This window comes from Benincasa hispida, chromosome 4 (assembly GCF_027475165.1).
Source record: "Benincasa hispida cultivar pf3 chromosome 4, pf3_genome.v1.1, whole genome shotgun sequence".
NCBI lineage: Eukaryota > Viridiplantae > Streptophyta > Magnoliopsida > Cucurbitales > Cucurbitaceae > Benincasa > Benincasa hispida.
In genome coordinates this window covers 36446808-36467323 of record NC_143481.1, presented here as the reverse complement: position 1 = coordinate 36467323, position 20516 = coordinate 36446808, and the positions used below count along the sequence as shown (strand labels likewise).

General features: G+C 31.2%; 1 protein-coding gene, 1 long non-coding RNA gene and 1 pseudogene across 3 annotated transcripts; all 3 read left to right on the top strand.

Annotated features, from left to right (window-relative positions):
- The first annotated feature begins 1088 nt into the window (after positions 1-1088).
- Positions 1089-4580, top strand: LOC120076874 (mogroside I-E synthase). Of its 2 annotated transcripts, XM_039030823.2 has the most exons (3): positions 1141-1378; positions 1562-1912; positions 3675-4580. In XM_039030823.2, exons 1-3 carry the CDS (start codon positions 1271-1273, stop codon positions 4398-4400), a joined length of 1185 nt encoding a protein of 394 aa, XP_038886751.1. In that variant the 5' UTR covers positions 1141-1270; the 3' UTR covers positions 4401-4580. The 2 variants fall into 2 exon arrangements, with proteins under 2 accessions (XP_038886750.1, XP_038886751.1); XM_039030822.2 differs by having other exon boundaries at positions 1089-1912.
- A 9655-nt stretch (positions 4581-14235) lies between these two features.
- LOC120076179 (mogroside I-E synthase pseudogene) lies at positions 14236-16377 on the top strand (annotated as a pseudogene).
- Positions 16378-18176: 1799 nt separating this feature from the next.
- On the top strand, positions 18177-20012 carry LOC120076473 (uncharacterized). Its single transcript, XR_005481555.1, has 2 exons — positions 18177-18816; positions 18918-20012. It is a non-coding gene; the product is annotated as an uncharacterized LOC120076473 (long non-coding RNA).
- Positions 20013-20516: the final 504 nt, after the last annotated feature.

Sequence of the window (20516 nt, the reverse complement as noted above, 5' to 3'; positions counted from 1 at the left end):
ACAAAATTCCCTCTATCATTGTGATAAGCTTTTTATACCATTTCTATTTACTTTTTCTTATGATTACAATATTTAACAATAATATGGAGTTTACAAATTAATTATTTTTTTTGGCAGCGTTTACAAATAAATTAATTTATAATTTAATAACATATCAAATTATAAAGGAGAGTAATAGTTTTAGGGAAATTTTCTATAACTACATTTTTCTAGTTAGTGTCCTTGAAATTAAAAATCAAGTCATATTATGTTCTATAATTAAAGTGTTTTTCTAATATTTATTTGATAATGTTAATTCTAGAAAAATTGTTTTAAGAGTATAACAAATGTGAACATTGAATTAACAGAAGAAAATAAATGTGTTGCTTGACCACTAAATTAGTGTTGAAAAAATTGTAAAAGTTAATCAATATATTTATAAATATGGCAGATGTATAAGTGATTAAATGGTTCATGATTCGAATTTCTACTTTCGGATTCATTTTAGTCTTTAAATTCTTGAAAATGAAATGAAAATGAACAAAAGTTAAAATTACACGAATCAAAATGAACATTTTAAAAAGGATAAAAATATTTTTAGTCGGCAAGTTTTGTTTAGTTTTTGTTTAGTCTTGAAGTTTCAAATTGTTACACTTTTAGTGTTTAGTTGTTGAATTTTAATTTCAATTTAGTCTCTAAATTTCGAAATATTACAATTTTATCTTTGAAATTTGAATTTTGCTTCAATTTGGTTCATAAGTGTTTTATTAAATACTCATTTTAATATTATATTAAAATCGGTTAATTATTTTACAATAATTATGTAGTGATATTTTAAAATTAATTTTAATAATAAAATTTAATCCATTATAATTTTTTTAAAATAACTATAGACATTAATGCTAAAGATTAAAAATAGTATTTAATAAGGATAATGGTTGTATTAATCACGCAACTCTTAATTATACATAATAGAAAATAAAAATTTCACATAAAATAAAATTGTCACGTGGTCGATTTTTATTGGTAGGAGCATCCATTTTCTTTAAATGAAAATTTAAAGTTAAATGATGAAAGATAAAAACGAAAATAAACAAAACTCTTAACTTAAGAAAGACGTAACAAAAACTTGGCGACAAAATTAGAATTTCTTTTCCCTTTCAAGAATATAAAGACCAGAACACTAATACGGAGACAAGTTTGATTAAAAGAAAAAAAGACTTCACTACTTGGCGCCATTAGTTTCAGAGCTTCTCCATAGCCAAAGAAGGAAGAAGAAGAAGAAGAAACAATGGAGATAGGCGATGATCCACATATTATAGTGTTTCCATTTCCATCACAAGGCCACATAAATCCTCAGCTTCAATTCGCAAAACGCTTAATCTCAAACGGAATCAAGGTAACATTACTCACAACCTTACATGTTAGCCAACACTTGAAAATGCAGGGCGATTATTCAAATTTCGTGAAGATCGAAGTCATTTCCGATGGTTCGGAGAATCGTCAAGAAACCGACACCATGCGCCAAACTCTGGATCGATTTCGTCACAAAATGACCAAAAACTTGCATAATTACTTGCAGAAAGCCATGAATTCTTCGAATCCGCCTCGATTTATTCTGTACGATTCCACAATGCCTTGGGTTTTGGAAGTCGCGAAGGAGTTCGGACTCGCTAGGGCTCCGCTTTATACTCAATCTTGTGCCTTAAATAGTATAAATCATCACGTTCTTCATGGTCAATTGAAGCTTCCTCCTGAATCCTCTACTATTTCGTTGCCTTCTATGCCTCTGCTTTCCCCTAACGATCTTCCTGCTTATGATTATGATCCTGCCTCTGTTGATACTATTATCGATTTTCTTACTAGTCAGTATTCTAATATTCAAGATGCGGATCTGCTTTTCTGCAACACTTTTGACAAATTGGAAGGGGAGGTATGTACAATATTCTAGATCTTTCCTTCTTCCCTTTTTAATTCTTCTCCATTGATTCCTATTGCTTATATGCGTTGCTTAATCCATATGAAGTTATGTCTCTGACTCTGATATCTTGTTGATTATTGTGGTGCAACTCTGAATTTACTTCATGTTTTCTTGAAATGAGAGAAAGCAGTCTCAAATCTGTGCTAAAAAAACTTGAACCAATCAATTTTCATTTCTTTTGAACAACTTGGATTGTATTGAATCTCTCTCTCTCTCTCAAAGATTAATCCAGAAATGAAGAAACAAGAAAGGTTATCTTCTTTTTCCACTTTCTATTATTTTATCATTTTATCATTTTACTTTACAGATTGCTATTTGATCTCTAAAAAGGTGACTAAAAAATTTATTGACCGCTAATTTCTAAACTTCAAAAATTCTAATAAGTTACACTTCAAAAAACAAAATAAAAAAATAATATATATATATATATATATATATATATATATATATATATATCGGGGACTTTCAAAAATAGAAAAACAAGGACAAATATTTATACAAATAGCAAAATTTAATTATAATTGTGATAGTCATGGTTATCAATATTTATCACAGATAGATGTGGATAGAAGTCTTTCGACGTCTATTAATGATTGAAACTGATACAGTCTATCATATAGTGATAGAAATAGATAGAAGTCTTATTGGTAGAGGTTGATAGAAATCATCAATATCTCTATAAAAACTGATAGAAGTTTATCATTGATATATTCAGTGATAGAAACTGATATAAGTCTATCATTGATGGAGGTTGGTAGAAATTTTTCAATATCTATAAGTTTTTTTGTTATTTTTGTAAATAGTTTGACATTTTTCCTATCAGTGAAAATTTTTAGGTTAGAAGGTGATAAATAAATTTCTATTTTTTTAAAAAAACTGTGTCTAAAAAAAAAAACCTATTTAGGTATATCTCGAACAATACTCATCTTTGTGCATCTCATCAAATTATTTTATCACAACACTTGATGTAAATAATGTAAAAGGATAAAGATAATTATATCTTAGGATGTACTAACATATTACCCGCGACATAACTTGAGTTAATATCTGACAGTAAAAATAAAAACTAAAACTGATTATTATTATTATTATTATTTATTTTATTTTTTAAAGATTGTTAATAGATTAAAACAGATTTTTCCCCTACAGACCAAAATAATTATTTTCTTAAAAAATATCAAGGTGTATATTGAAAATGTAAAAACTAAAATATTTTTTTAATTTGAAAATTGCAATCTAAAGTAAGATTTATTCAAAACTTTACCCGACATTTTCGAGTATATTTAGATTAACTTTCTAAATGATTAAAAAAATGATCTTAGGCAAGAGTCCTTTTCAATTTTGTATATTAAATTAATTGAATCAAATGGATTTATTTAATATATTAAAGTAATTTTGTATCGTGTTAAACGGATATTATTATCAATATTTTTATACTTAAATTAATTTAACATCAATATGAGAGATAAATTGATATTTCGTAGAAAAATCTACAAAACATTAAAAAAAATAATAAATTATCGCTAATGTAAATAATAAGCATGTTAAGTTTTTTTAAAAATCATAAAAGATAAATTTACTAATTTTAATTTAAAATATTAAGACTTTGATATTCTGGACGTTTTAAATTGATTTTATGTAGTTTGGTATTCCTATTGACGTAGAAAGTAGAATAATTTTGCTAATTATAGACTGCAATTGACTCGATCATCAGATTATCAAATGGATGGAGAGCTTGGGACGACCAGTGAAAACCATAGGACCAACTGTTCCATCAGCATACTTAGACAAAAGAGTTGATAACGACAAGCACTATGGGCTAAGCTTGTTCGAACCCAACCAAGACGACTATCTCAAATGGCTAAACACCAAGCCCCCTGCTTCAGTTCTCTATATCTCTTATGGAAGCATAGTCGAAGTAGGAGAAGAACAGCTCAAAAACTTAGCTCATGGAATCAAAGAATCTGGCAAATTCTTCTTGTGGGTTGTGAGAGACACAGAAGCTCAGAAGCTTCCCCCAAACTTCGTAGAGAGTGTTGGGGAGAAAGGTCTTGTGGTCGGCTGGTGCTCGCAGCTCGAGGTCCTGGCGCACCCAGCGGTCGGTTGCTTCTTTACGCACTGCGGTTGGAACTCGACACTCGAGGCGCTGTGCTTGGGGGTCCCTGTCGTGGCGTTTCCGCAATGGGCTGATCAGGTGACTAATGCTAAGTTTTTGGAAGATGTTTGGAAAGTTGGGAAGAGGGTGAAGCTGAATGAGAAGAGGTTGGCAAGTCAAGAAGAGATAAGGAGTTGTATTTTTGAAGTGATGGAGGGAGAGAGAGCTAATGAGTTCAAGAGGAATTCATTAGAGTGGAAGAAATGGGCAAAGGAAGCCATGGATGAAGGTGGGAGCTCTGATAAGAATATTATGGAGTTTGTGCAAATGATCAAGCAATCTTAGCTACTTGATTCTTTTTTATGCCAGTGTCATAAACTTTCGGGATATATAGCCCTAAAATCAAATAATTAATGTGATGTATTATGATTTCTTTCTTGTTTTATTTTGGTGTAGTCTGACTATCATTCAATCAGAATGTGTCTCGTGGTATTTTTCTTTTTTAAAAATATATATTTCTTAAAATTTTTTATTTGCATGGTAAAGAGGAGGGAAACATAGATACTAAACCTAATAATTTCTCTTTTTTTAAGTCAAATGTTATCAACTTTGAGGATATATACCCCTGATCAAATTATTAATGTGATCTATTATTGCTCACTTCTTATTTTACTTTTGGGTTGGAGAGAGTAAAGGTGAAACTGAAAAATAAAAGTACAAACTTAATTTAATGTTCTTTTTTGGTTAAACTTAATTTAATGCTCTTGTTTGTTTGTAATAGTTGGTTTCATAGATTAATTTTGAAATTTCTTTTGGTTTTAGGGTTTGTTTGGATTGACTAGAGAAAAAAAATATTTTTCAAAAAAGTCATTTCTTTATTTAAACTCTTGATTAAAAAAAAAATATTTGAAATACACTTCGGCTATGAAGTATAGATACTTCATGTGAGACAAAAAATCCGTATCAGATACCGATACTTCCAGATACTTTCCAAATACTTCCTAGATACGTATCTGATCAGATACTTCCCAGATATGTATCTGACGTGCGATTTGACATATCTATTTCTACGTGTACCTTTTATCAAAGAAAAAAGACAAGCAACTCATCTAATCTTTCTCAATCTAAAACTAGACAACCTATTTAAAAAGCTCATTATTTGAGTCCAAAACTATAAGGAAGAAAATAAATAAAAGACCAAACCTTAGAATATCTAATCTTCATCCCCATTTTGAATCCCCACAAAGTCTACCAAAATATAAACCATTTGGATATCTTCAATAATTCAATGAAGAAGTTCTTCGTTATCTTCATACTTCTCTATCTAATCTTTTTTTTTTTTTTTTTTTTTTTTGTAATATGAGTCACTTTTCTATTGTATTTTATTAATTATTGTACTTCAACATCTTAGACGTTGTTTTTTTTTAATTGTATTTCAGTATTTGTATTCTATTTTGTGCTATTGTTATTAACTTGTATCATAATTTATCTATATCCTAGATTTTTTAAAGAAAAAGAGAATGTATCTTCAATGTATCAATATCCTCATTTTTTAGAAATATATATATTAAAAAATATAAAAAATGGCGTATCCTTAGACGTATCCGTATCTTAGTTTTTTAGAAATTGAAGAATCACAGTATTCTATCGTATGCGTATCGTGTAACCGTATCTGTATCTATGTTTCATAGCACTTCAAATGTATTTTAAAAGCTATTTTGAGTTGATTGTCAAATACTTCAATTTTTTTTCTAAAAATAATCTATTTTCAAAATTAAGCACTTAGAAAATCGAACACACTCTAAATTCGAAATTGGCTGAACACTCGTTCCATATTTATATATATATCTATACTATCTAAAAGGGGTTCCAAGGGAGAAACATTCGTTTTCCCCTTTTCCTCCATTTAGTGATTGGTTATGGGGTTATCTATACTATCTAAAAGGGGCTATGGGAGAGAACATCTGTTTTCCTCTTTTTGCCTTTTTATTGATTGGTTATGGGGTTATTTAACGTAATTTTACATTAAAACCATTAAAACAATAAAAAAATACCATTCACATGTAGATTTTTGATATTTGATTTTCTTGTTTTAAAATTTGATTATCTCTAATATTTCATTCCAATAAACCCTAATTCTCATGTGAAAATTAGATTTGAAGATTTTGATATTGTTGCGGTAAATTAAAATTGTAGATTTTCTTTATGAAGGAGTAGCAAAAGGGAAGAACCGGACTTACCTTTGTAGATTCTCGAGCTCCTCGAAATTCCTTTTGATCTCCACACGAACTTCTTCCCAACGATCACAGACACTACCACGAGAATACCTTGTTATTCTTCAGGAATTCCAAGAATTAGATGAGTTGTCTCTAGCCCTTGGAAGAGGAAGAGGTAGAGAGATTGAAGAGAATGTTGTAGAGAGGAAAATCTTTTATGGAGGCTAGGGTAAGTTTTTCATAAAAATCACACTTGCCCTAAATGGGCTAATAAGATGATTATATAAGGAGAAAGGTTTTATCACTTCTGTAAGTAATTCCTTTTTTATCCTTGGTGCCTATTAGTTAAATAACTCATTATTTAATTAATTGACACATTAATTAAATAACCATACATTAAATATAATTTAATATATATGGTTAATTAATTAATATATAAAAACATCACATGTTTATATTTTTCCATCTCTCTATCAATTCTTAATTAATTAACTAACCATTAATTATTCAATTAAGTAACTATCTTAAAACATATTTAACATAGAGTTAATTAACATATAAATATCATATATTTATATGATACATCTGATAACTTGTTGAAATACAAGTTATTGTAGCCTTTTACTTAGAATAATGAGGATAGAATAGAAAAATATGCATTGATTAGGCTAGAAATTCATGTTGAATATTATACTTGCACTGAAGTACACTAGAGTTTCCGCTGACTGCATATCATGATTAAATTGCGCCAAAAGTGTCTATTTTGCAGTTGATCACATGACTTCGTTGCATACGTGGAACTCCTACCCAACGAACAAACAATTGGTTGCATGCCTCAGGATCTTTGAGTTGGTACCAGTGATCTTCTGACAAGCATCGCCAGAATGTTGATTATGATTGATGTACTTACATCTACACCTACCGTGTCAGACGATAATGACTTATTAAAGCGAGAATTCCAACAATTTCAATGCGTGACTCTATGAATAGAGCCTTGTCGCCTAAGAGAGAGACATATATCCATATATCTAGAGACGTGTACATACACACAAAGAGAAACTTTGAGATTATAACGAGAGAACTTCCATATTCCAAACTTCATCCGATTCATCTTCGGAACTTTGCCGGAGTAAGAGTCTGAAAGGGCCTTCTCCATTCATACAACCACTCTATCCTCAGTAGCCTTGGCATCCATCTGTTGGAAGCATAAAATTGCTGACAACTGTTTCCTTTTACTTCTCTACTACTTTTTTTGTTGTATTACATCCTGTTCAAGAGATTATTTATGTTGTAGACAATAACTCTATCTTTATCTTAATATTATCATGACTATTTTCATCATCTTCTCCATCTTTACTTTCATTTTCTTGTTGAACATGAGTAACTAATTTTCAAGGGGAAAGAGGGAAGGTTAATGCCATGAACTAAGCTTATTCCGTAAAAGTTATCTTGTTTGCTTAATGTATGGCATTTTAAACGTTTGTCTATAATCACTCATTTTGTCAAATAGCTATAACTAACTATCTAAGAGGGTAAGTAGTTGTGGATCTCATTAAGCAAAGCAAGAAGTGTTTCTAAAGTTAGAAATAACCTTGTGCTCAATGCAACAACATTCATTCATCATAGAAATATGATTAATGTGGCTGGCCACCGAGAGGTATGCGATGAACATAAATTGCGAGCCAAGATTAACTTTTAAGTTGAAGCTTAGGGATACGACCTTGATCTCCCCCAAACCCTGATTTCTCCATATATTTCTCACGCATTAAGGTTGTTGTGTTACTTAAGTTTTCTCTGAATCAATTTTGAAGTAATCTCTGCTAGTTTTGTTATTTATAGCGCATAACTTAGTCAATCGTATAGGAGTTGACATTCAACATGTGGAAGCAAAAAAAATCATTAAGCACTCTAATTCCATAAATTTGAGTAAACAAGCAAACATGTTCTTAATAAGGAATAGGGTTTCAGAAATTTCACCTTTGAAGCTTCAAATCTAGCTATAATCTTCTCTCCAAGACTTATAGACCACCATATGATCTTTCCTACAATTCTCTAGGACCTTAGATTGGGTTGTGGGATCCAAGATGAGTTCTAATTGAAGGGAATTTTGAGTGGTTTTTAGTGTTTGGTGAAGAACTTGAGAGAGAAACCCTTTTCTCTTAAAATCAATTGCATGAACTCAATTTCAACAAATTCAATTTGTTTTTAAACAAATTATGCATACTATTACCATGCATATCAGCATGACACCAAAAATTCAACTAATTTGAGTGGATAATGACGTGTTTTGATGAGTGGAAAAAGTGAGAATTTCCCACTAATTCAATTTTTCATTTTTAATTGAATTAAAATAATTCAATATTCTTATTTTTGAAAGGGAAATTCTTATAAATAGAAAAATCCAAAAAATATTTACACTTTATAGCAAAAAGTCTCAAAAGTGCTTTGTATTCTTGGAACTTTTTGCTATAAAGTGTAAATATTTTTAAATATTTTTTATATTTAAAAAGGCTTCTTTTTGAAATCTAAATTCAAAAATAAAATTTAGAAAAACAATAATATTAATTCAATAATTAATATAAAAATTTAATTTTAAATAAAATCAATTCTTATTCAATCAAACAATTCAATTAAATAAGTTAATTTAATATCAAATATTAAATTAATAAAACACCAATTCCTAACATGAATCCCTATTCAAGTACTTAATATTTAAATCTTATTTTAATATTTTCCAACTCTTCAAATTACATTTTATTCGATAATTAAACGTTTAATCATATCACATATAATTAATAATTCTTGTAATTCAAATTTGAACGTTTCAAATTCTCTCCTCACACTATTATAACGTTTAGTCCGTTTATGAGCTTGTAGAGGGACCTAATGGACCTACAGATCTTGAGCTCCAACGATTTGAGATTAATTGGCTGAACTCTTTAAACCTAAATTAGTCAACATTCGTTAACTACCAGGTCACTCCACTAAAGCCCAATAGTTGCCTCCCCTCATTGTAGATATATTTCAGTTCACTCGATATAACCATAATCAGTAAGTTAACCCTTCACAGGTTGTTCGTATAGGTCAAAAGCTATTTTACTCCGAGATTACATCTTGTTCTTTAAGTCTCACTGATCCTCTAATGAACAATTGGTTTGTAATCCAATCACCAAACCGAGTCCCTCTCGAGCCAATGAGAAAGTGAGGCCCCTTGTTCAAGACCCAGAGTCAGCATTTAAGAGAACAACCTCTCTACTATTGCTAAAAGCGAGTAGGAGAAAATTTTGTCTTATACTCTATGTCCTCAGCTATCTACATGGTCTTAACCTTGAAATGGAGGGCTTATTGAGCCAGCGCTGTTGAGCCAACCCTCACCCATGCAAATCTAAGGATATTCCCGAATAAACAGAAGTTCATAGTTAGCTCAGGATTAAGGTCAAATTACCTAGGTCTTCACTTTGAAATAGTCAGTCTTAAACAATAAACATCATTATAAAGTAAGAGTGACTTATTTCTTGGTCCAATCTTATACAAACTCTTTGCATAGGACACCCCACTCAAATGTCTCCACATGAACGAATCAGGATCACATCATTTGTAGCACTTTATAACAATTGTAACATCTATAAAGTGAGCCGCATCCGATAGTATCCCCAGAAAAAAGGTACCCAGCCTTATTCGTATACTATAGACCATTTTGGTTATCTACTCGAACTTGATCCCCTCTTATGTCTCCACATAAAGTTCAAGTACTCATGTAATAACTATGGATCTTAGTTTATAGGATTTAGGTTCTTTCTAAAATGAAATGATCAATTCATACATTCAATAACAACTTTATTGAATAATCTCAATAACATCTATATTGATTAATAGAATAAGTTTATTACTTATAAACCACAAGTTTTAGGACATAAAACCTAGAAAATCGTATGGTTTCAAGTTCACTCTAGTAACATTAGTTTCATCTCATTTGCACATTTATCTAGCATTCTTAGTACAAATCCCTGTGTTCGACCTAGAGTCAACCCAAGAAACTTGTTATCTTGTTATACTTGGCAAAAGAGCAAGAAAACTTGTGATTAGCGCATGAGTTGTTGGCAGTCTCTCACCGTTTGTTTCTCTTTATACAATTTCCTTGGTCGGCCACAACCCAGTTATCAGATTAAAATCGTCTCGAGAGAATGTTACCTTCTTCCTCAATATGTTGAATGCTATAATGTCTGGGTTCACATTCGTTACCTCTTTCTACAGAAAATGGTGAAAAAGTTGCCCATTAAATACAAGAACTATGTCCAACAGTAGACCAAAGACCGTTGTTCTAAACATTCTAATCTACTCTTCTGTCAACTTATTTTTAATAATGGACACAATTTTGTGGACTTGGTAAGAAACTGTAGCAGGAAAATATTTCTTAGTAGGGACGACCATCTTAGCAGCCTGTAACAAACGCATATATTACCACAATAAGTAAACGATCGCATAATGAAAACTAAACAATCATATAACAAATAACTAAACGATCGCATAACATAAAACAAAACAATCGAATAACAAACAACTAAATGATCGGATTACAAATACCTAAATGATCACGTAACAAAGAATTAAATGATCATATTACAAATACCTAAACAATCATGTAACAAACAACTAAACGATTACATTATAAATATCTAATCGATCGCGTAACAAACAACTAAACGATCATATTACAAATACCTAAACAATTGTGTAACAAACAACTAAATAGAGGCATTACAAATACCTAAACGATCGGGTAAATACCACTAAATGATCACACATTTTTTCTAAACAATCGTTTATGTTTCTCTAATCGATCGTTTAAAGAATACTAAATGCTCGCCTAGGATTATCTAGATATTTCTTAAAAATGAATACACGATCATTTAACAAAAGGTAAAAGATCGTTTAACAAATGGTAGGCGCGAACCCTTTGCGAACGCTAAACGACCGACGAGAATCCTAAACGAATATCAACATGCATTCAAGGAGAAGAGTTAAATATCTTTCAAAGATCGACGATGGTGGAAAATGTGTACAAACGACTGGCGAGAAGGTGACCAAATGCTCAGATGAAGATGGTAGACGACGAGTCAAGTACGAGAGAAAAAACGAGAGAGCCAAAATTACACAATGAGACAAGATTAAGCGAAAAAATAGAGTGAACGATGCTTCATAGTGTAGTTTGGAGAGTTTTTTAAATTGGGGGTAAATTTAATGTTTCACAAGGGCAAAAGTTTAATCATAGATAAGTTTTTAGGAAGAGGTCATCCATAGAAAAATTTTTGAGTGTTGGGTCATTTCATGAAATTTTCCGCTTTCGACTGCACCATGATAGTTGTTAAATAAAAATTCGTAAATATTTTTTAAAAAATGGAGGGTAAATGGTGAAAACCACTCCTAAATTATGGTAGTAGTTTCAATTATACAAATTATAGGGTAAATTGTTAAAACCACTCCTAAATTATAGTGGTAGTTGCAATTAATAAATTAGAGAGTAAATTGTAAAAATCACTCATAAATTATGGTGACAGTTGCAGTTATACAAATTGGAGGATAAATTGTAAAAATCACTCCTAAATTATGGTGACGGTTGTTAATTATACCTTTAAATTTTAAAATTTTAAAATTTAGCCCTCAAACTTATTTAGGTAGTAAAATTGGATCAAATTAGGTCTTCAAACTTACATAATTATATAAATTATAACATTTGTATAAGTTTGAGGGTTCAATTTTATCATTTATGAGTCCAATGAGTGTTTAATTTTAACATATATAGAAGTTTAGAAGTTGAATTTTTATAATTAAAAGTTTAAAGGTATAATTAGAACTACCGCCACACTTTTAAGGGTGATTTTAAAGTAGATAGAAAAAAAAAAGGATAGGTCTAGTTGCAAATAATCTTTGTGCAAATATTAGGAAAAACAATTTTTTGGGACTAATTTTTATGAGTTTCTATCTAGTCTCTAAGTTCTAAAATGCTACAATTTTAATAATAAAAAATTTAGATTTTAAGTTTGATTTGCATATGATCTCTAAGTTTTAAAATTTACCTTTGAGGATTTGAATTTTGTTTTAACTTGATCCCTAAATTTTAAAGACTTACACATTCCATCTTTTAAATATATGGTGTTAATGTTTATTAATTGATTTAAAAGAATTAAAAGTAAAAATTAATTTAGTTTCACTATTTTTTATCACTATTAAAATAAATTTTTAATTTTTATTTCATAATTGTTTTGAATTAATTAATATTCACTAACGTTAAAGACTAAACATGAGTATTTAGTAAAAAAGAAAATCAATGTTAAAATTATAAATCTTCAAATTTAAGAATCAAATTAAAACAAAACTAAAATTTCAAAGGTAAAATTATAACATTGTGAAATCTATGAACTATAAATTGAAATTAGACTCAAAACTTAAAGATTAAAAGTGTAATATTTTAAAAATTGATTAAAAATGTAATATTTTAAAACTTACATATCAAATGGAGTCTAAACCTGAACAAAAAGGTAACTATTTTTTTTTTTTTTGGGACAAACCACATAAAACCAGAAACAACACTAGTTACAAAAGAACATCATTAGACATAATCAATGAAAACCAAGTAGGGTAAGGAGAAGGGAGAATTCAAGCCCTATGATCTTCCAAAACTTTATGAACAACACAATGAGCGAGAGCATTTTGGTTATGTTTAATATGCGAATAAGCAACAACTCCCAAAGCATTACCACGATCCTTAGCCTCCGCATGTTAGAAATTTTAATTCATATCATTTAAGTAATTGATAATTGTTATTGTTGTACACACGGTGGTGATTAATGTAATACTAAAGAGACAATTATCAGGTATAAATCCCTCTGTACCATACCGTGAAATTTATAAGTTTGAGTGGTGTTATGTGAAGTTGAAAAAATAGAAGGATTTTTCTTCTATTATTTGGTGTTTTTGAAAACTAATCCCAAGAAATTATCCAAGGACATGAGTAGTTATCCATGTAGTGGCCGAGTTGGTAGTTACTCGGAATGTGGGTAGTTACCTAAGTTATCATGGGTAGTTATCTATGTAGTGGGATGTTGCCTATATATATAGGTGATAGTAGTTCTTCTCTTGGGGACTCACTCAATCTTTGCGTGGTTTTGATTCCAAAAGAATAACATACTCTCTATCAGTCAGGGTTTAATTCATTGAATTAAACAAGTCCTTATATCGTCAAAGGGCGAATTGAAGAACATTCAGTATTGGGATTAGAGAACATTGATTTCAAGAATTTAGGATATTTATCATGGAATCACCCAGTAAGTGTTCATTCCTTTATCATATGTATCTCGGTTAATTAATTATCCTATCAGAATCCACTGGTAATAATCGCTTCCGCGTTTGAGTTTAATTGATGCTAACACCCCCAATGGAGAAAGAGGTTTAAGAGATATTAACAATAGCACCATTCAAAGATTGATAATCTCCAAACAATTAGACTCCACCAAAATATTCGATATCTGTAATAAAGAAATACTTTCAAGTCCAAAACATATCGCCATCGTCTCAAGGAGTTTTACACCTTGAGGGACAAACTTAAAACCAGTAAGACGAACACGCCCTAAATTGTGTCGAAGCACCAAACTTAAACCACCTAGATTGTCATGGATTCCAAGCACCATCCATATTCAACTTTCGAAAAGAAACTGCAGGGGGTTGCCATCTAATTAACGACAGAATGTGGCTAGGACAATTCGCCCCCTTTGTCTTTCTTATCGGTTCTTGCGCCAGCCAGATCGATCTCAAGAATATGTTTGATAATGGAATCACTGATAGACTCTACATCAGTTTGTTGCCTTTCAAACACTACCTTATTCCTAGCTTTCCAAACCTACCACACAAGTGATCACGGCCTTATTTAGATCCAGAGAAGCCATACGATAAAAAATCCACTGTCAATGGTCGTGATAGTTCCATTGGGCCCTGTAATCTCAAAACACATCAAATCTTTGTAGAAACCGAGCACTGCCACATAATATGCGGTGTAGTCTCCACATGTTGCCGGCAAAACGCACACAGAACATCAGAGTGGACCCCATTCTTGCAAGATTACATTTAGTGGAAAAAATAACTTGAATAATTTTCCAAAACATATTTCAAAATTTCTTTCAACATGTGATGAGAGTACCGTTTTTGAAGATAGGTACGCCTAAGCTAGACTAATCACAGCCAATAAATTTATCACCACTAAAAATGTTGTGGATAGAAAATGATTTGACGGATGGAACCTTGTCGGACCCCGAAGGATAAGAACAAAACGAAAAGTATAAAGGTTATAACTAATATCACAAAGAAAATAAAGTGGGACACTTGCATTATTTATAAATAATTTATAATCTCACATATAAAATATTTATTGAACTATCAATAACTTTTGGAAGGTGTTAAAAAAATGAAAGAGAGGAGAAGGAAGAGACAACAGTATGTGCATATAGAGTGATTAGGAGTAGGAGAGGGAGTAGTCTGTTCTACATCGAGTCAGTTAGTAGCGGATTTAGGAAGGTTATATACGAGGTACCGTACATGTAAAGCTTCAAAAATAAAAATTGATTCGTGATTTTGAGGCCGATTGTGATGTTTTTGTATAAATATTCTACAAAATTTTATTTAGGGTAAGAGAATTTAAACCACAGATCTCGTGGATACTAAGATATTTGTATACCAGTTGAGTTATGTTCACCTTGATTTATTCTACAAACTTCATTTTTGATATTATAATCATAATCATAATTTTTTATTATAGATTAGGATTTGCAAGGTTATAGACTAAAATTTGAAAGTAGTTCTCTTTTGATTTTGTATAAAATCTATCATAATCAAAGGTATTTTTCTTATATGAAGATGATGATTTTATAGTGTCTATTGTTACTCCCATACTAATGATGTAGACATCAACTTTGATAATTATATTGAATATGTGTATTATATTATTAAATATCACTTACAATTTATATTAAAAATATAAAAAGACAATTTGAGGGGTGATGGTTTCTACATGGATCTGTTGTGCATCAAGTTTAAAATGTAAGGTGGAAATTTGAATTTCTAGCTAGCTTCTTAGAGTGGAGTGAAAAAATGAATTGGGATTGAAGTATATCAAACTCTTTTTTTAATCATATAAATTCATAAACTTACCGAAGAAAATGATATATGTTTTTTAAAAAATTTAAATATATTTTAATAAATGTATCCTTGTCATGTTCATGTCTCAATTTTTTTAAACAAGGACATTCATCATGTGATCTTTATTAAGTCATATCTTTATTCATGCATCTATGTCAATTAACATTGAACCTATGAAAAACAGGTGGTTAACTGGATGGCAAAAAGATGGCCAATCAGAACAGTTGGACCAGCCATTCCATCAGCATATTTGGAGGGTAAATTGGAAGATGACAAAAGCTATGGCCTAAATCACCTAAAATTGGAGAATGGTAAAATTTTAAAATGGTTAGACACAAAAGAAAATAGTTCAGTCATTTACATTTCATTTGGAAGTTTGGTTGTCTTACCCCAACAACTGGTGGATGAACTAAGCAATTTCCTCAAACACATTATTAGTACAAATCTTTCTTTCTTATGGGCCTTAAGAGAATCAGAAATGGGAAAGCTTCCCAACAATATTGTACAACACACATCACATAAAGGCTTAATTGTCAATTGGTGTTGTCAACTTCAAGTTCTCTCCTACAATGCTATACGTTGTTTTCACGCATTGTGGTTGGAATTCGATGAACGAAGCCCTGAGCCTAAGAGTTGATGTTTGCTGTTCCGTAGTGGATCGATCAAACGACGAACACTAAGTTCGTCGCGGATGTTTGGGAAGTTGGAAGTAGGGTGAAGATTAGAAGTGACAAAGGGATTGCAACAAAGGAAGAATTAGAAGGCTCTATCCAAAGAGTTTTTGGAGGAGATAGGAAGAATGAGATTAAAAGTAACTTAATCAAGTTGAGGAAACTTTCTAAAGAAGCTATGGACGAAGGTGGAAGCTCTGATAAAACATTCAAGAATTTGTTGATTCAATTATTTCATCCATCTAATTTACTACAATAATTTTCAGTTCCTTTAGTTTATCTTTCAAATCAATCACTCAACTTCATCTCCATTTGTCCTTGCATTCATTCTAGTACAAATTAAAAGTATCTTTCTTGGTCAATAATAAATAATTTAGGCTATAAATACAACTTTTCTGTGAACATAATTTTTTCTTAAAAAAGTTATCAAAATTGTTGTGTTACCTACTTTTAGGAATATTACAATAATTAATGGTATGAAAAATTCATTTAAGTACAGAATCAAACATTAAATTTGTTTTTTGAATGGTTAAGGGATATTCGAGAATGATTGTGAAAAAGACAAAAATGATTTATGAGGAATTTGAAAACGGGTTGAAACTAAATGCTACCCAACCTAAACTTCAGGATCAAAAGTATTTAATCTAACCTAAGTGAAAATCACGACATGTCATGAATAGTACTTCCAATCATAATTTAGTATGCATCATCTTTATGAATTTTTATTAAATGACTGACCAAAATATTTGATCTTGCAAAGAATATTGATAGTTAAATACCATTTTTGTTCCAAAGTATTTTAATGTGTACTTTATTTTTTTTCAAATTTAATTTGTGGGTATATTTTCAATAAATCTTAAATTTATTCCTTTAAAATTAATTTTTAAGAAAGTTGGCTAAATTAAAATAGAAAAAATATATAGGTACATCTCAAATTGTATTTATCTTTATGCAGTACACAGGTGTCCAATCATAAGTTACCATATGACAAATTTTACTCATAAGAATAATAGTTTCATTCAAAAGTTAAATATTTTCAAATGTTTTTTTAAAGGGAATATTAAATCACAGTATTTTTTTTTTCTTTTGACAAGTCAACGACAATCTAATAACATGATTTATATATCTATGTATGTATACATATAGCATTATTTTAGAACTTGGTTCAAGCTTGATTAAAACGTGTTTCACGTGCATTGTAGCATGCTAAGTTAGAGTGGAAAATTAACAGCAAAATGTTGCATATTTTAAGGTGTGTTTAATTCAAATACATATTTGAGTCGTTAATTTAGAAGAGATTAGAGTATTTGACCACCACTGAAAATAGTTTTTCAAATGTATTTTAATCAATTTTTTTTTTATAAAAAATGTTTAAATAAAAATGAGTGTTTTTTAAAAATATTTTTGTTCTTAAATCAATCCAAACAATCCTAAGTTAGGAAGATTTAGCTTTGTTTGATAACTATTTCACTTTTTGGTATTTCGTCTTAAATAACAAATAATTAAGGAATTTTTTTTTTTGGTCCATTACTTTTGAAGAATGTATGCATTTAGTTTTAGGAAAAAAAATTTTTGGTCCCTGACTTTTGAAGAATATCTGCATTTAATTCTTAATGCTTCAGATTGATCATTTTAGTCGTTGAGTTTACAACAACAAGTTTAAAAGATCCCTATAGTAAAATAACTATTAAATTTAAATAAAAATAATTATAGATGAGCTGACATGGCATAACTTGGAAAAAAATAATATTTTTAATCTTTTACTTTCTCTTTCCTTTCTCTCCCTCCTGTTTGGTTCTCTCTCCTCCCTTTCTTTCTCTTTCATGTTAGAGAAGAACAAGTCAGCAACACATGACAAACAGTCAATTACCCAATCAACACATTCAGTCCATGTCATCATCCTTCTAGAAGAAAAAGTTGTTAGAGGGAATATTTATCCCAACCAATCAAAAGTGTACAAATATATATGTTATTCTTTATTATTAAAAATGTATAAGGCTATTTAATGCCTCTGTATACCAACATAGAATACAAGGAAGAAATATAAAAAATATTTAAGGGAAAAACGTTTGAAACGCTTCATCTCCTTCCTCTCTCTGCCGTTTTGTTTTCTTTCTGCCTTTTTCGTCTCCTTTTGCTTGATTTAAACTTCTAACTTGGTATCAACGTATTAATGGCCAACGCCTCTTCAAACGCTTCGTCTTCCTCAGCCACTACCATTTTCACCAACCCACCATAGAATCAATTGTTGAACCAAATCACCTCAGTGAAACTCGACCGAAACAACTACCTACTATGAAAAACCCTTGCATTACCCATCCTAAGAAGCTACAAACTAGAACGACATCTCACAGGTGAAAAACCTTGTCCTCCGACGTTCGTCTCAGCAATGACTGAAGATTTCAGTCTCCTTCAAGGTGGGGATGTTTTCGAAAGCACCGATGAAAAAAGCCTCGTCGAGCTCTGCTCGCTCCAGAACAGTAAATCCTTTGTTCGAACAATGGGTCACAACGGATCTCCTACTACTCGGATGGCTCTATAACTCGATGATCCCTAAAGTAGCCTTGCAGCTGTTAGGCTTCAACAACGCTAAGGATTTGTGGGAAGCTACCCAAGACCTCTTCGATGTGCAATCAAGAACAGAAGAAGATTTTCTTCGCCATGTTTTTTAGACTACCAAGTAAGGTAACTCTAAAATGGAAGACTATTTACGCATTATGAAAATTAATGCCGATAACTTAGGATAGGATGGAAGTCCTGTAACTAGACGATGTTTGATATCTCAGGTTCTTCTCGATCTAGAGGAAATATACAATCCGGTCATCGCTGTCATACAAGGCAAACCGGATATCTCTTAGCTGGATATGCAGTCTGAGTTCCTCATCTATGAGAAACGATTGGAACACCAAAATGCTTAAAGAAACCTTGGTAACATTGTCCCTGCTGTAAATATGGCTCAAAGTCGAAACTCTAATGAATCCAGACAGATGAACAGCTATCATCAGACCAACTCTCGACCCTCTTTTAATCAACAACGTGGAGGAGGCAATGACAATTCCAACACTGGTCAAGGACGAGGCAACAAACCTACATGTCAAGTTTGCGGTAAATATGGACATTCAGCCCTTGTGTGCTTTAATTGTTTTAACAAAGAATTTGTTGGGAATTTTGGATAGAATAGGGGAGGACAGAGCTCAAATCCTGGTAACAATACCCTACCCAACCCTACCGCATTCATAGCTACCCAAAACTCCAATCCTTTTGCTGGTTTAGAAACAGTTGTTGATCTGAATTGGTATTTGAACAGTGGGGCTACAAACTATGTCACTGCTGATTATGCAAACTTGAACAATCTAGGGGAATACTCAGGTAATAAGAAAGATATAGCAGGAAATGGAAATAAACTGCAAATATCCTGTGTTGGTAATACCTTGTTATGATGGAAAGAACACTGTCATACTTGAGAGCGTATTGTGTGTTCCTGAAATTACAAAGAACTTAGTTAGTGTATCTAAGTTAGCCCAAGATAATAACATCTATTTTGAATTTTATAATGTGCATTACTTTGTTAAGGACAAGCGTATGGGTCAAACACTACTGAAAGGAAACCTTAAGGATGGGTTGTATCACCTGGACCAAGTAGCTATGGAAAGGAAAGAGGAGTGGAAGAATCAGAACAATGAGGACAGAAGGCTTTTGAACATAAATAAGAACATTTCTGAATTATTTTTGTCTGAAAAAACAACAAGAGTTAATGTAGTTGTATCTAAAGCATCTGCTATAGACGTCTAGGTCATCCTTCAATGAAAATTTTGAATTCTATCATTAGTGATTGTAATCTGAAAGTTCAAAGTAATGAAGAGAATTTATTTTGTGAACCATGTCCTTTGGGTAAAGCTGGTCTATCTTTTTCTAAGTTTGAAAGCCGTGCTACCAAACCTTTTGAATTGATTCACTTTGACCTATGGGGACCTGCCCTTATTGTTTCATTAGATAGTTTTAGATATTACATACTGTTTGTTGATGATTACAGTAGATACACTTGGATTTATCCCTTGAGACAAAAAAGTGGTGCTTTGGAAGCATTTCAGCACTTTCTTATTTATGTTAAGAATCAATTCAACAAAATAATTAAAGCTCTACCGTCTGATAATGGAGGTGAGTATGCTAAAATTCATCAGCTATGAAATTCAAGAGAAATCCTAGTCCGACTATCATGCCCTTACACTTCTGCTCAAAATGGTCGAGTAGAAAGAAAACACAGACATGTTGTAGAAACCGGCCTCACACTGCTAACACAGGCCAGCCTACCCTTGAGTTTTTGGTAGGATGCCTTCCTTATTACCATCATGCTTATAAATGGACTCCCAACAGAGGTACTACAA

What these genes read in the sequence shown, in the direction of transcription:
- LOC120076874 (XM_039030822.2), top strand. Translation starts at nt 1,271, where the DNA reads ATGGAGATAGGCGATGATCCACATATTATAGTGTTTCCATTTCCATCA. An exon ending in TTGACAAATTGGAAGGGGAG is followed by an intron (nt 1,913 to 3,674) that starts GTATGTACAATA and finishes CTCGATCATCAG; the next exon opens with ATTATCAAATGGATGGAGAG.